This window comes from Enhydra lutris, unplaced genomic scaffold, assembly GCF_002288905.1.
Source record: "Enhydra lutris kenyoni isolate GAN:26980312 unplaced genomic scaffold, ASM228890v2 scaffoldscaffold29, whole genome shotgun sequence".
In the NCBI taxonomy this organism is placed as follows: Eukaryota; Metazoa; Chordata; class Mammalia; order Carnivora; family Mustelidae; genus Enhydra; species Enhydra lutris.
The window spans coordinates 6567404-6582077 of NW_019154113.1; the positions used below are offsets into that span (position 1 = coordinate 6567404).

Below are 14674 nucleotides of genomic sequence, written 5' to 3' on the forward strand. Positions count from 1 at the left end.
GCGACTATGGTGCGATTTTCTCCAGCACAAGGAGGAGGTTTCTTTTGGCATGGAGAGGAGAAACGTTGTTGCAAATGTGACTTTCTCTTGAGAACATTTAAGACACCCCGATTCCCACTTGAACTTTCTTTTGCCATGGGTACCTAACCGATTCGGTCTACCACCAGCCTACAGTTTCTCAGGCAGAAGCTTGTCTGGGAGTTGTTTCAAGCTCCACCTGGGATTTCTAGGTAGTGGTTCTCTGGAGTTTTCCATTAGTCGGTTCTCAGGATGTCAGGAGACTTGATAGTTGATTCTTCTCAAAGGAAGGCAGTCGTCCTCCCTTTGAGAAAATTGCGCTTTGCTATATATACATACACTACACATGTGCACACATACACACATGTAAGCATGTAGCCCACACGTGGTTGTACGAGGATCATTTTAGTTTTATTTCGCGGCTTCTAAGCATTTTCACATAAGCCTGCTTTTCCAGGCTAGCTGACTTGTTTAGGGAACTACAGACAACTACGCTAGGATAAAATATAGCTGTTCTCTCTGAGCCGGAGAAACCTTGATATTCCCCCACCACTCCGCTCCCATTGATAGAGGTCTTTGCTCGGGGGGACGTATGGGGAGGAGGATGTGCGTGTGGATAAAAGGGAGGAGAGACCGAAGACAATTTTAGAGGGTGAGAGCATCCGCTGTCCACCAAGCAGCACATCTCAAACTAAACTAATCTCTCTCCCTCCAAAAACAAAAGCTGGCTACTCTTCCCAGTGGCCATCTCCAGATAGATCATTCATCTCCTGCATCTCTGATCTCTAGATCTCCCTGATCTAGACCAGCATTGTGGCTCACGGAAACAGCTGCCGTGACTCCGTGGGTCACCCTTCCGTTCTGTGTTCCACTCAGCAGCCAGAGTGATCCTTCTAAAATGTGTATGTGCTCATGGGACGCCCTGCTTAGAATCCTTCAATAGCAGCATCCCTTTCCTCTTTAAGAGGGGTCCAGACTCCCACTCGTGGGTTAAAAGGCCCTTCTCACCTCTCCCTGCCTCTGGTCTCGCCATCTTTCCTGTCTCCCACACCTCTTCCAGTCCAGTCGGTCACCCATTCATCCTGAGTCTGGTTCGCTTGGCCCGTGCTCCCCATCAGCCCTGCCAACACCCCCATGCACCTGCTAGCTCCTGCTGGCTTTTCAAGCTTGGGCCTGGTTGTCCCTTCTCCTGGAAAGCCCTCCTCACTGGTCCTTTGCTTGCCTCTCTTGGTACTCCCATTGCCTTCCTTCAGGGTGGGGAGTCCCCCAGGGGGGAGGAGTGCTGCCTGTCTTATGCTTGCCTGTCTATAGGACCTAGCCTGGGGCCTGGCTCATAAGGCTGATATTTTAACAGTCAAAAGGAGCCTTTCTCATCCCCTCACCTGTGGCTAAGTACTCCCTGCAGGACCATGCCTACAGCCTTGAGTGGACCTGGGCGTTCAGCTGACCCGGCTGGGGTCCACCCTCCATGGTATCTGATGGAGTCACCTCCTCCCTTGGCAGGACAAGAAAACTATAAAATTTCTCTGCCCCTCTACGTCCCCGATGCACTTTGGAGCTGAAGTACACTTTTCTGGACTTAGTAGCGACTCACCTTCATGCATAACGATGCGTGTCAAATAGGAAAGACGTCTCTTTCTTTATATGGAACAGTGCTGTGTCACTTAGGGTAGCCCAGAAATAACTAAGATGTCTCTAAACCAGCCTGTGTTTGAGTCAGAAGCTTGACCTCATTCGAACATCCATGAACTTATTTCCATTCTTTCAAAATTATTCGGGATACAACGGTGACTTAAGTGGCCCCCTTTCCATTTTTTGCTTCTTGAGAAGAGGTTGAGTTCTCCACCTTCTCTTCCAGTGAGAACACTTTATAATTGTATGCTTTTAAAAATGGTTGCTCTTGAGTAAAGATGGTTAAGGAACTCCCTGGGAAGAACAAAAATAAATGTAAAAAAAAAACCCAGAAAAAACTTAGTGAATATAAGGACACTGGGGAGGGAGGGAGTTCAAGGCTGATGTGCGACTCATTTCCTATCCCCCAAAATGAAGAGAATGAGCCTTTACATCCAGCACCTTCATTTTTATGTGATGGTGACCCCAAATCAATCCTTTTAGCAGTAGATATGGGACATGCTGTTAGCTTTTCCAACAGCTTAGATCGGGTTTGATTTTTATTGTTGGTCGTTCTAAGAATTCCAATGAGGAGAAAGCTCTCGTGGGTACAGTAAATTTGCTTTCCCCCCTTTATATTTGTAGTTCATAGCAGCCTCCATTTTCCCTTTATTTTGAAAAGTACAAATGCCTTTAATCACATTAGGTGTGTTCCTTCTCCATGGATGCCGGGGAAGAGGCTCCCTTCCTTTCTCCCATAGCTCCGGAATTGGAAATTTGGTAACTGTACTAAATTTTAAGTTTTGGCATTTGTATGGAACAGCCATCCATCTGCTGGCGAGACGCACTGCCCGGGGCTTTTTGAGAAATCCCTTAATAGTCCTAAACACTAATAATATTTATATACATTGAGATGAGACAAAATTTACAGCAGGCTTCTGGGGCTGACTCCGGGACTCTCTAACCCTGAATTTCCTGCATGTTCTCCCGCCTCCCAGAATCCTCAGGTTCTGCTGTGGCCAGGGGGTCTTCTGTCCCTGGAGCAGTCTCTTATTTACAGATTTTGTCCTCCAGCAAACAAGTTACCTCTCCTTTTTCCCCCCTCCCCATCACACCCTACTCTTACTCCCCTCGAGTCGTCGATACATGTCTTGCTGTTTGGATCCCATACCATAAAGGAACCCCTTGATTTGTGATCCCTTTAAGAAGAATTGTTCTGCTTATAAATAACAAGATTTCACCTAATTTAAGCTTTGCTGAAATTTCTTCTGAAGGAGCTCTCCTTGCTGAAACAAAACCCTAATTCCCCAGCCTGTGTGCTGCTTGTGGCAAGAACTGACGGACCGTGTTTTCCACGTAACACACGCCTTGGAAAGGGTCTTGGGGGGACCGCTGCCCAGAGATGCCGTTGCCGTCGGAATGAGAAAATACTTTGTCAGGTTTGGGGGATTTCTTTTTCTTTCTCCTACTGGAGATGCCCAACATTTGCATGTGGACATAGCTGATTCCCAACAAGAGCACAGGGATTTTTTTTTTTCTATGCTTTTAAATGCTCTTGAGTTTTTAGTACTCTTTAATATTAATGCCTGCCACTTAACGACTTTATATAGCATGTTATTTAAATTATAAGTGAGGGAAAGGGGGCTTGGTGACCAGATAGTGGCCCCCGTTAATTTCTGTTGATGATCGTGAGATTTTTCATCAGTTTTCCCTTCCTCCAATCACAAAGCTCGGTGGTGGCCGATGGTGGGGACTTCAGGGCTCTGAGTGAGGGGGTGCTCGTGCCAGCATTCGAGACTGTGAACACAGGGTTCTTCAGCCAGTTTCATGTTAACCACACAAACCTATGGGTCTGTTAATATTACAGAAACCTTGTCGGGGCCACATAACAAGGCTGTGTCTCTCCTCTCCCCTTACCTGATCCCTCTTCTGTCAGCTCGGCCCCCTCAGGTCATGGTGCCCTCTGTGCAGCTCCCAGACAACCTTTCCAATATGAAAAGCTGCCTTTGTTGCTCTTCCCCTGCCTAAAATCTCTGGTGACACCCATCACCCACCAGTTGGTGACTAGCCTCCTGCTATCTTCACGGGCACCCAGTCCTCCTGCCACAGCGACTGGATTGCCTTTACGCACATTGACGTGTGATTTCCTCCATGTTCTTCTTTACTCTTCTCCTCCTCGTCTTTCACCTTTCATCTCCAGCCTGAGCATCTCTTCAAAACCATCCCTGATGCCCAGGGTGCGCCATGAACCTGCACTCGACCCTGTACTTCCCTGGCATATCGCCCATTCCTCGAGGGCGGGGTCTGGCACGCAGGTGCGGACGTTGCTGAATAAACACTTGCTAAATGCATCAACAACCGGCGGGTCAATGGACTTCTGTTCCCGTTACTACTTTAAAAACCTGAACTAAAAGACACACAATGTATTTGTTTCCTTAGATCTTGAGCCTTGAAGTTAACCTCCATACGGGATAGATTTGAAATTAAATAGTCACGGAATCTATTTGATAATATTAGATGTGTTCAGGTATGAGATATGATGGGAGAGACTGTGCTCGTGTGTGTGTGTGTGTGTGTGTGTGTGTGTGTGTGTGTGTGTTTGTGTACCTTTACTATAAATACGCTAGACTTGTAAATTCAAATTAGTGTCACCCTCCTCAAGATGATCACCCGGGTGGACAATATATGTATCGCCACATTTTTGCAACTCCTATCTGTAACACCTACTTTTTCAGGGTGCTTAGAGATACTTACTCCTTGTTATTTATTGTGTAGCTTAGTTTCTGGAAATAGCCAGAAGTCATTGAGGCAATTCTGGTAAACAGAAGTGATACAAACCAACGGGAATGGTTTTCTTCTTTGCTTGTAAGTAGCTCTGAAAGTCTGTCTCAGTTGGGTGTAATGAACAGCAGGCACATATATAGGACAAAAATTTATTTCTCTCTCTAGAAAAAGCCAGGTCTAGAGGTAAGCAGTACAGGGTTAGCCTTTTGGCGGACCAAGATCCTTTTATCTTACTCCACCTTCTTAGTGGGCTACCTCATGACCAAAATGGCTGCTGGAGCATGATGCATTGCTCCTGCATTCCAGCCGGCAAGGAGGAAGGGCACACTCACTGTTTTTAAGGCATCTTCCAGTAACTACTAACCAAAAAAGTTTTCTTATATCTCACTGGCTAGGACATACATTACTTCTAGCTACAAGAGAGGCTAGGAGATACAGTATCTAGCTGGGTAGCCAAATGCCCAATTAAAAATCAAGGTTCTATTATCAAAGTAGATAAAAAGAATAAATAATGGAAAGCAGCCTACGGTCTCTGCAAAAGGATAATTTCAAAGGAGAAACTTGCAAAATTATTTTAAGAAGCTTGACAGTATCATGAGAATGTATCTGTTTTCTTCAGAGGTGACAGTGTTCATTTGAATGGCCAAGTTCTGATGTTTGTTTTTAAATTCACCTTTCCACAGTAAAATAGGAACTCTTGGGTGCAGTTAGTGGGGTGTAAATTGGTAAAAACTTTCCAGAAGATAGTTTGACCTGGTGAGGTCAATTCTGGAAATTGATCCTAAGGAAATAATTAAGATTTCTCATGAAGATCGCAGTGTTCATTGTAATAATAAAATGTCAGGAGTAAAGGAAATGTCTCATAGTAGGAGACAGGTTATAACTTACACTATACTGTGAGATGAAATGTAGCTGTTAAGTGATTATGGAATTTACAGTATATTATACCAAAAAAAAAAAAAAAAAAAGGTTTCAGGATGGCTTGTTCCTTTTTTTTAGATATTTATATGTACATGCTCATGCATAGAAAGGGACCTGGGGCCGGGCGCCTGGACGGTTCAGTGGGTTAAGCCTCTGCCTTCAGCTCAGGTCATGATCTCAGGGTTCTGGGATCGAGACCCACATCAGGCTCTCTGCTCGGTGGGGAGCCTGCTTCCTCCTCTCTCTCTGCCTGCCTCTCTACCCACTTGTGATCTCTGTCGGTCAAATAAATAAATAAAATCTTAAAATCTTAAAAAAAAGGGGGAGGGACCTGGGGGGACCCACATGAAGTTATTGCTAAAGGGGGTATTTGGGGCAGATGGACTAGACGTCCTATATATTTTCATTTATCTGTGATCTCTGATTTTTTTTTTAAGCACATATTTTGTTTATAAGGAAAACAGTAATAGAATCTTCACTAAATAATATATGTCAGATTCAATAATATACATATTTAAATAATTTTGTTTTGTTTCCCAGCTCAAGAAAAAGTAGGAAACATATAATATAAACCAGATTTCATATTTGGTTGATTTATACTTTATTTGCTAGTGAGGCTAACAGCCCCACAGAGTGTGATCATTACATCGTTGTTATGGAAATAAATGCCAGCTCATCTACTTGGGACATGAATTGTGGATCTCTGCTTTTTAGCCACTGCTTCCAGTAAAGTTTGGCAGAGTGGCTCAAAGGAGATGGTTTCTAATATGCTATGAGTGACTCCTCTGGGCTCAGAGATACTCTCCACTGCCCCCCTTTTTTTCTTATTTGAGAATAACAGACGCAGGGACTTGGTGTTATAATAGGTTAGGCTCTGGGAATAAGTTAATACCATCATTTTTGGGGAGCAAGAACTTTGACATAGAAACGGACACAAACTTTTTCTAAAGCCATTTTGTAAACCCAAATAGTATCACCTTTAATATTCCAGTTCATCATTTTTAAAATAAACGATTTTTTGAATGATTTAAAAATATTTGTAATAATATATATAATAAAATAATTTTTTAAGTAATCATTTCTTCACACTAAGGCTTTTCAAGGTATTTCATGGAACATGGTCATAATGCAGAGGAACAATACATCATGCCTTTAAAAGGAATAATACGCCTTATTGTTCCCATTGGGCTGCTGCATTATCATGTTGGCCTCAGGCAAAGCTCTCATATGGATATTACTACCCCCATTGTATAGATGTGAAAAGAGAGGGTCAAGGTCAGAGAAGCTAATGACTCCTCAGGAGTACACAGAGAGTAAATAAGAGAGGCCGAACTCAAAACTCAAAAATACTCAGAGTATTTTCTCCCTGCCTTAATGAAACTGTGACTAGGGTCTGTAATACTGCCATTCCAAGTCTGCCGCGGGCTACAGAGCCCTGGGAAGCTCCGTTTGGGGATATCGTGGGTGCGTGGGCGGGCGGCGAGTGGGTGGTTGACCCGATCTGGTCCAGGGTGGCCAGTGACCCAGGACAAAGCAGGCCAGGCCTGGAGGAGGCAGTCCAAACCCGATCTCTCAGTCTCACCTGCCGTCCCCTCTGCCCCCACAGTGTGCCCGAGCGCGTGCGGGAAGCGCGCATGCACCGAGAACAACGAGTGCTGTCACCCCGAGTGTCTGGGCAGCTGCAGCGCGCCCGACAACGACACGGCCTGCGTGGCCTGCAGACATTACTATTACGCCGGCGTGTGCGTGCCAACCTGCCCGCCCAACACCTACCGCTTCGAGGGCTGGCGCTGCGTGGACCGCGACTTCTGCGCCAACATCCCCAATGCCGAGAGCAACGACTCCGAGGGGTTCGTCATCCACGACGGCGAGTGCATGCAGGAGTGCCCCTCTGGCTTCATCCGGAACGGCAGTCAGAGGTCAGTCATGCAGTCCCCCCCTTGGCCCCCAATACCCCCAGCCCCGCCCAACAACTCCCCCCTTCCTCCCCTTCCCCCGCAACCACAAAATAAAATGCATTTGTTTTATATTGTGTCTTAGAAGTGTACTGCCAAGCCACTTGAAGTTAAGTACGTGGCTTGCTGTGCTGGTCTAGGTAGGTGGAGGTCACAGTCTCCCCTCCCTGCACTCGCCAGGTTGCCTGCTAAGCAGGTGTGGGGTAAACCCGGGAGGACTGTACATTTAGGTTGTCCTTTCCCTGGTACCACCCAGCACCAGCTCTCTGAAGTCTTGGAGAGTGGTGGAGAGAAGACAAGCCCAGCCCCAAACAGCGTCCTTGAGGCAGCAGGCAGGCCAGTCTGTTAGCACAAACTCTATCCTGTGCCTGCCCTAGCTGCCGTGAAGAGTAACGAGGAGCTTACAGTAACCTGTTTTCCATTAGCACCTGTTCCTCTCTCTCTCTTTTCCTCAACTGTGCCCTTCTCTCAGTTTTCTCTGCCTCTCTCGTTTTCTTTCCTGAACATTGAGACTTTGCTTGGGATGCAAAGGTATTCTTTACAGCAAAAAGCATCCCTCTGGTGTATGTGGGCTGGACTCCTGTAAATTTGTTTTTGGTTTATGTTTTTGAAAAGGTAGTAGTGGCATTGTTTTAAAATACGGAACTGTAGTTCTGGAATCGAAAGACCAGAGGTTTGGGGTCGTTCTTCCCTCCTCTAGGTAGAGCAGAGAACTTTTAGGAAAGAACAGTTCAGTTGCTGTGGGCCAAATGCTTCCTTCATCTTCAAACCAAAGATGAAACTCCCATTCTTTCCTAACATTAGACACAGAGCAACTTTCCATCTGTTGTCTCGTCTCTACTGTTATAATAGTAAAAATTATTCTAAATACTTTTTAAAAGCGAAGTGTCCAAGGACTCCCAAAGGACTGTAAAGTATGCAAATGCCACCCAGAATAAGTCTACCGCATTTTACTCACAGTTTATTGGTAGCCTTAGAACTTACAAGGGCTTTCCCAGTACCCTGGGCCATGCCTGGAACCCAGATGAGGCTCAGCCACGGCTCCTCTTAGGGGCGGGAGAGAGATGGGACAGCTGGTGCATGAACGGGGGGTGGTACCATCTTTGTCCTGGGGATACACTGTCCTGTGATGTAGTGGGGGCCAGCAAGAGGGGACGTGGATTTCAGCGGTGTTTCTCCCATGTGCAGTGCATTTTCAAAGAACTGAGCTGTTTTTTTCCCTATCCATTCTTATAGTCTGTTCAAAGCTACAGATATATCTCTTCTGTTTTAAAATAAAACACCCTGAAGAAAGAATAAATACCACTCTCAACCTTTAAGACCTATTTGACACTGAGTTTAAAATATTTATTAATACCATTTGTACCCTCGCTGTACCCGAATGGATTCAAGGAAGCTTGCTCTATAAACATGTAATCAGAGCACTTCCTTAGGAAAACATTTTTAAAGGGCTAGATGATTCCTAGACATTTTAGCAAAGGTGTTTGGTTCAGAAATTGCTGTTTGCATAAAACATCGGGGAAAGCTAAACATACACTTGACATTACGACCCAGAAGTCACACTCGTGGACACTCCTCCCAGAGAAATGAAAATGTATGTCCACGTAACAACACGTACACAAGTGTTCACGGTAGCTGCGTGCGTAATAGCCAAAGACAAAAGACAACTCAGATGTTCTACCGTAGGGAAATGGTTAGACAGACTGTGGTATATCCATGCCGTGGACTATTATTCAGCTGGAAAAAAAGAGCAAACTGTTGAAATACACAACGACTGGGGGCAGATCTCAAGGACATTATGCTGTGTGGGGGGCAAAAAAAAGAAGGTGATCTCAAAGGTCCCATACTATAGAACTCCATTTATATAACAGGCTCAAAATGACAACATTGCTGGGATGGAGGATAGATGAGTAGTCAGGAGGACGGAGTTAGGGATGTGAGGATAGGAGGTAGCTCTGTGGGAGATCTTCCTAAAGTACTCTGTATCTTGCCGGGGTGAAGATCACAAAAGGGATATAAGGTGACACGGAATTATGCATTCATTGTACCAGTGTTCATTTCCTGGTTTTGATATTCCATTTATAGTAATATAAGATGTTGCCATCTGGGATGCAGGGGGAAAGTACGCTTTGTAACTTTTTGTGAGTCTGTGTTTCAGGATAGAAAGTTTTTTTTTAAAGAAGGAGGGTGGAGGCATTACATGGTGTGTAGATAAATTAGAATAAAAGACCAAAAAAACAACAAAAAAAGTGGAGACAGGAAGCTGTTACCCATAGTGGAAATAAGAAGGTTGCGTATGATGTTCTAGAAAAGAGAAATCTCCCCTTCTGTGCTTGGCCCAGTTCCTTGGGAAACCTTGCCTAGCATTCTCCCCATAAGAAATAGGAAAAGAGCAAGAAAATTTTGTTTACCTGTAAGTTTGTAAACAAAACAAATCCCTGCATCTCTGCCTTAGATAGGCAGTAAGGTTTCATTAAAACAAAACAACACAAAAGCTTTCATGTAAGCTAACACTCACACTGTTTCCTTCAATGTTTTTTATTTATCTTCACAAAGTTTAAAAGATCATTTAAGAACAATAATGACAATACACCTGGCTCTCCAATTCGCCGTCCTATTTATTTTACACACGCACACACACACACACACACACACACCCAATAAGGTGATAGCCTTTGTTTGGAAATCAACCCAACTTTGATCCTCGGTCTGTGGTTCAGCAGCCAGAGTAGCGTTCTGTCCGCAGTTTCGTAAATGAATGGTATATAAGCAGGAGAAGTGCCAATCTTGCTCCCTGATCCCTGACTCCTGGCGGTCCTGCAGCATGTGTGGGATAGCACTGGAAACGGGAGTTTATTACAAAGTAACGGAAGTTCCTTGCCGCGAAAACAACATTCCGATCAATTTACGAGTTTCTGCAAAACACTGTCAAGAAATAATTTCAGTTGTACATTAGCAAGAAAATAAGGGCTCTGTGTTCTTCCCCACGCATTTTGGAATTACTTGCTGGGTTTTGCTGGGATGCCTTGACTGCGAGAGTGAGACTCCCTTTAGTGGCAGAGACCTCACGGTCCCTTTCCTGGTCCTTGTCCATTCTCCCAGCTTCTCCCCCAGGGTGTGCCAGGCAAGGCGGCATTAGAGAGCGGCCCCATTTTTCCTCGGGAGCCACCACTGTGTCCTTTCTTCAAGGCTGTTTTTCCCACATGGAACCAGCTGGCTCCCCAGCCGACAGCCTCTGATACACACATGCCTCAAGGATGCATCACATATTTTGTCTGGAAACAAGAGGCACGCTTTTCCTTTGTAGGCACTTTCTTCTTTTGGTTGCAGTTTGAATGGCTGATCCTGGAGGGGTGGCTTTGGGATGAGATACGGTGTGCCCACTTGAACCCTTCCCAACATTTGTTTTTGGTAATGTGTACCGCACAAACAACTTAGAATAAAAGCGTGTCTTCATGATTTTTTTTTTTTCTTAACTGAAGAAGCCTGACTCAGTTCTCCGTGTTTTTGGTTGATTTTTTATCTTCACCAGCATGTACTGCATCCCTTGTGAAGGTCCTTGCCCCAAGGTCTGCGAGGAAGAAAAGAAGACAAAGACCATTGATTCTGTTACCTCTGCTCAGATGCTCCAAGGATGTACCATTTTCAAGGGCAATTTGCTCATTAATATTCGCCGAGGCAGTAAGTATCCCGTCCCCCCCTGGAAACAGGTGGCCGTCCCCCCCACCCCAAAAAGGTGGTGGGACCGCTTAGTTTTCTTTGATGGACTTGCTGTTCCTTCCCCTTCATGACTCACACCTGAAACCTGGGCCTGAAAAAAACAGCATGGGGCATAAGCCTCGTGCTCAATGTGTGTTTTTTCGAGTTTCCCTCAAAGATTAAAAAAAGAAAAAAGAAAAAACCAGATTGAAAGGCAGTCTATTTTGCAGCTCTTGGCTCGGTATTTATTCACGCCCAGGATCATGGCTCATCTTTCTGTGAGGCCCGTCTCACGCAGGAGATGCACATCCCAGCACACACCGGCCCCAGAAGAGGCTGGGGGATCAAAAGTGTCATTCAGCAGCCTCCAGCTGGAGCCAGAGCCACACGGCTTCAAGCCCAAAGAGGTCTGGTTACCTGGGAGGTGTTGAGGAGACTGTGCAAAGGGAAGAAGTTAATGATACCCCTTTAAAATTTTATTAAGTCCAAAGAGTGGTTAATCTCCAAATTTACTTTGGAGAGCAAAAATAAAATAAAATAAAAATGAAATACTAGGGTGTGTCATCCCGTATTTAAAGCTTCGATCCTCACCCCTGTAGGATCGCCGGCATTTGTAGTAGACGGCGTTCCTGGTGATTGCGTGTGTGCAAAAACATTACTCGTGGACTTATTCTGTGATCTTTTCACTTCTGAACTTTAACTGACAATGGCTTCCTAGATTTAAATTCTCCACCACTAGGACCACTCAGTCAAAGTATCTATGATAGTTTCATAATCTAGAATAAAAATCATAAGAAGACCTTGAGGCTGAAAGGAATTTTTTTTCCCCCTAAATCCTTTTGTGGAGAGATTTTTGCAGGTTGATTCGGGTGGGGTGGGAAATGGCTGATTGATTTATTCTGTGGATTTACTTCTCCTTAAGACTGTTTGGTGAGCGAGCCGAGCTCTTACAGCTTAGAGATGGCAGAAACACGTTTGCGCTCAGTCCTTTTGGATCATTTGGTTCTCCTCATTTTCCAGAACCCCTTTCAGCGTTCCACCACAGAAATAACTTTGCTTCCACGTGGCTAGAATTCTCTTACCCTCATGGTGTTCTACAGTTTTGTTCCTGGGGCACCTGGGTGGCTCAGTGGGTTAAGTGTCCCGACTCTCGATCCCAGCTCATGTCTGGATCTCAAGGTCATGAGTTTGAGCCTGGCGTTAGGCTCCTCACTGGGTGTGGGGCCTACTTAATAAATAAATAAATGAATGAATGAATGAATGAATGAATGATGAGGTTTTATTCCTTTTGTTCTTACTAGATTTCTTAATTTTTGAAAAGATGCCCTCATTCCTAGAACATACCCTTTAAGCACCTAAACCTCCTTTTTTTTTCTTTTAAATTTTCATATCCTGAAGGTAAGAATTTAATCCATGAATTAAATCCATGAAGGAGTGGAATTTAAGAAAGAATAAGTACATATTCATGCATGGTGATGAAATGTGTCTTCTGGTTTATGTCCAATGGAAGAAATCACCTGGATACAGGGGAATAAGACATCTCACTGGAAAGGGCATCCCCAGCCTCGACTCAAGACAGGCATCCATCCTACCCTGCATTTAAAGTTCAGGGTCTTTTTCTTGAAATATCCACCACAGGCAACTTCTGGTGTTTGTAACTTGAATTTCTCCTAGAAAACCATTAAACTGTACAGTAAGCATAGCCCCCAGCCCTCCAAGACAAGATCCTTATTGTTTTATTTTTATCAGTTCAAAGCAAAATAGAACCTCTCATTAAGCCTTCAACAAATCATGTGCAATAAAATCCCATTAGTTGGACCATACCCAACGGATTATAGTATTTATTGTAATTTTGGCATAAGTTGAACCAAAGTTGATGTTCCTTTTTTTTTTTTTTAAACTATGAGGAAAAGACAGGCTAAACAGGATGATGGGAAATATAGTGTGTATAGATTACGTTGTTTTCACACACATAGTAGTAGCAACTATTTCTCAAACCGTCCTCTCGTTACGAGAATCAGATGTGCGCATTATAGAAAACTCAGAAGCCCAGAAACGAATTTTGAAAAATCAACAGCAGATAACCTGGTATGTTAATATTTTGGTGTGTTTTCTCCCAGTCTTAGTAAGACGGACTCTTTAAATATAGATCCCTGTATCTTAGGAACTGGAAATGCAGCAAAGACAGTTCCTAATGAGACCGAGAAAATGTTGTTTATTCAGTCATGCCCTTGTACTGTGGAGGCAGTGCTGTCTGTTGACAGAGCGTATTAAAAGACGTTCCCTAGATTTGTCAGCCTTAGCTAATTGGCAGTCTGGTATTTATGATTTTAAATTTGGTTAATCAGCCTGGGAGCTACAGTACCCGGCCTTCTAGAAAGTCTCCTTCCCCTGCCTCGGAGGGGGGCCCTGTCCCAGGAGAGGTCGTTGAAAGTCAAGGCCAGGGAGGTACATTTTTGACAAGGATGGCGGGCCCTGTGCCAGCAACCTGAGTCTCTCAGAGGCACCAAGAATCGGCATGGAATCGTTCTCCTGACGTGTTGGCGAGAAACCGGGTGGGTCATCCTTGCACGACATGAACGCTCACTAACACGGCCCCCTCCTCTCACAGATAACATTGCCTCAGAACTGGAGAACTTCATGGGGCTCATTGAGGTGGTGACAGGCTACGTGAAGATCCGCCATTCTCACGCCTTGGTCTCCTTGTCCTTCCTAAAAAACCTTCGCCAGATCTTAGGAGAGGAGCAGCTCGAGGGGTAAGTGCTCCAGATTTCATGGGCTGATGTGCTCCTATTACAAACTAAGTCTCATGATTTCAAAACTCCACGTTACTAAGGTGAGGACTCTTTCTTATTACAAAGATGAAAGGAGGAAGCCAAGGGAAGGCCAGTGTCCCCTGCATGATGGCCCGTCCCCTCGGGCAGAGTCCCGTGCAGCCATGATTCTCCATCCTTGGGATATTGCTGTTCTGGAAAATGGCATTGTGACCTGTCGGTCAAGGGCTATGTATCTGATGTGACTGTGGAAAGAGCAGAAAGGGGTGCTTTGGGGGACCCTCTGTGCCAAGAACAACAGGAATGGGTCTCAGATGCTTAGCCCTCAGATGCTTAGCCCTCTGTCATCATTGACATGACTCTTATCCCCAGAATGCTATACTATGTAAAATCATTCCATCTTTTAAAATACAGGAGTGCCTGGGTGACTCAGTCAGTTGAGCATCTGACTCTTAATTTCAGCTCAGGTCGTGATCTTAGGGTCATAGGATAGAGCCCCGCATCAGGCTCCTCACTGAACACGGGTTCTGCTTGTCCCTCTCCCTCTGCTCCTCCCCATCCCCCTTCTCTCTCAAATAAGTAAATAAATAAAATCTTTAAAAAAAAAAAGGAAAAGAGAAGAAAATACAGTTGACCCTTGAACAACATGGTTTGAATTGTGCAGGTCTACTTAGACATAATTTGTTTTGGTTTGGTTTGGATAAATACAGTATAGGACTGTAAATGTATTTTCCTTATTTTTTTTTTAAATAATATTTTCTCCAGCTGACTTCACTATAAGAATGCGGTATATCATGCATATAACATACAAAATACACGTTAGTCAGCTGTTACTGTAAGACTTCTGGTCAGCAGTAGACTCTTAGTAGTTAAGTCTGGAGGATGTCAACAATTCTATGTCAGTTGGCGATT

The 14674-nt window shown here is 44.5% G+C and overlaps 1 protein-coding gene across 1 annotated transcript in view; it reads left to right on the plus strand.

Moving 5' to 3' along the window:
- LOC111152643 (insulin like growth factor 1 receptor) overlaps window positions 1-14674 on the plus strand; it is a 293795-nt gene that overhangs the window by 225475 nt on the left and 53646 nt on the right. Inside the window, exons 3-5 of the mRNA XM_022511183.1 lie at window positions 6941-7253; window positions 10822-10970; window positions 13600-13744. Of these exons, the coding sequence (XP_022366891.1) occupies window positions 6941-7253; window positions 10822-10970; window positions 13600-13744 (607 nt within the window). The remainder of the gene's footprint in view (window positions 1-6940; window positions 7254-10821; window positions 10971-13599; window positions 13745-14674) is intronic.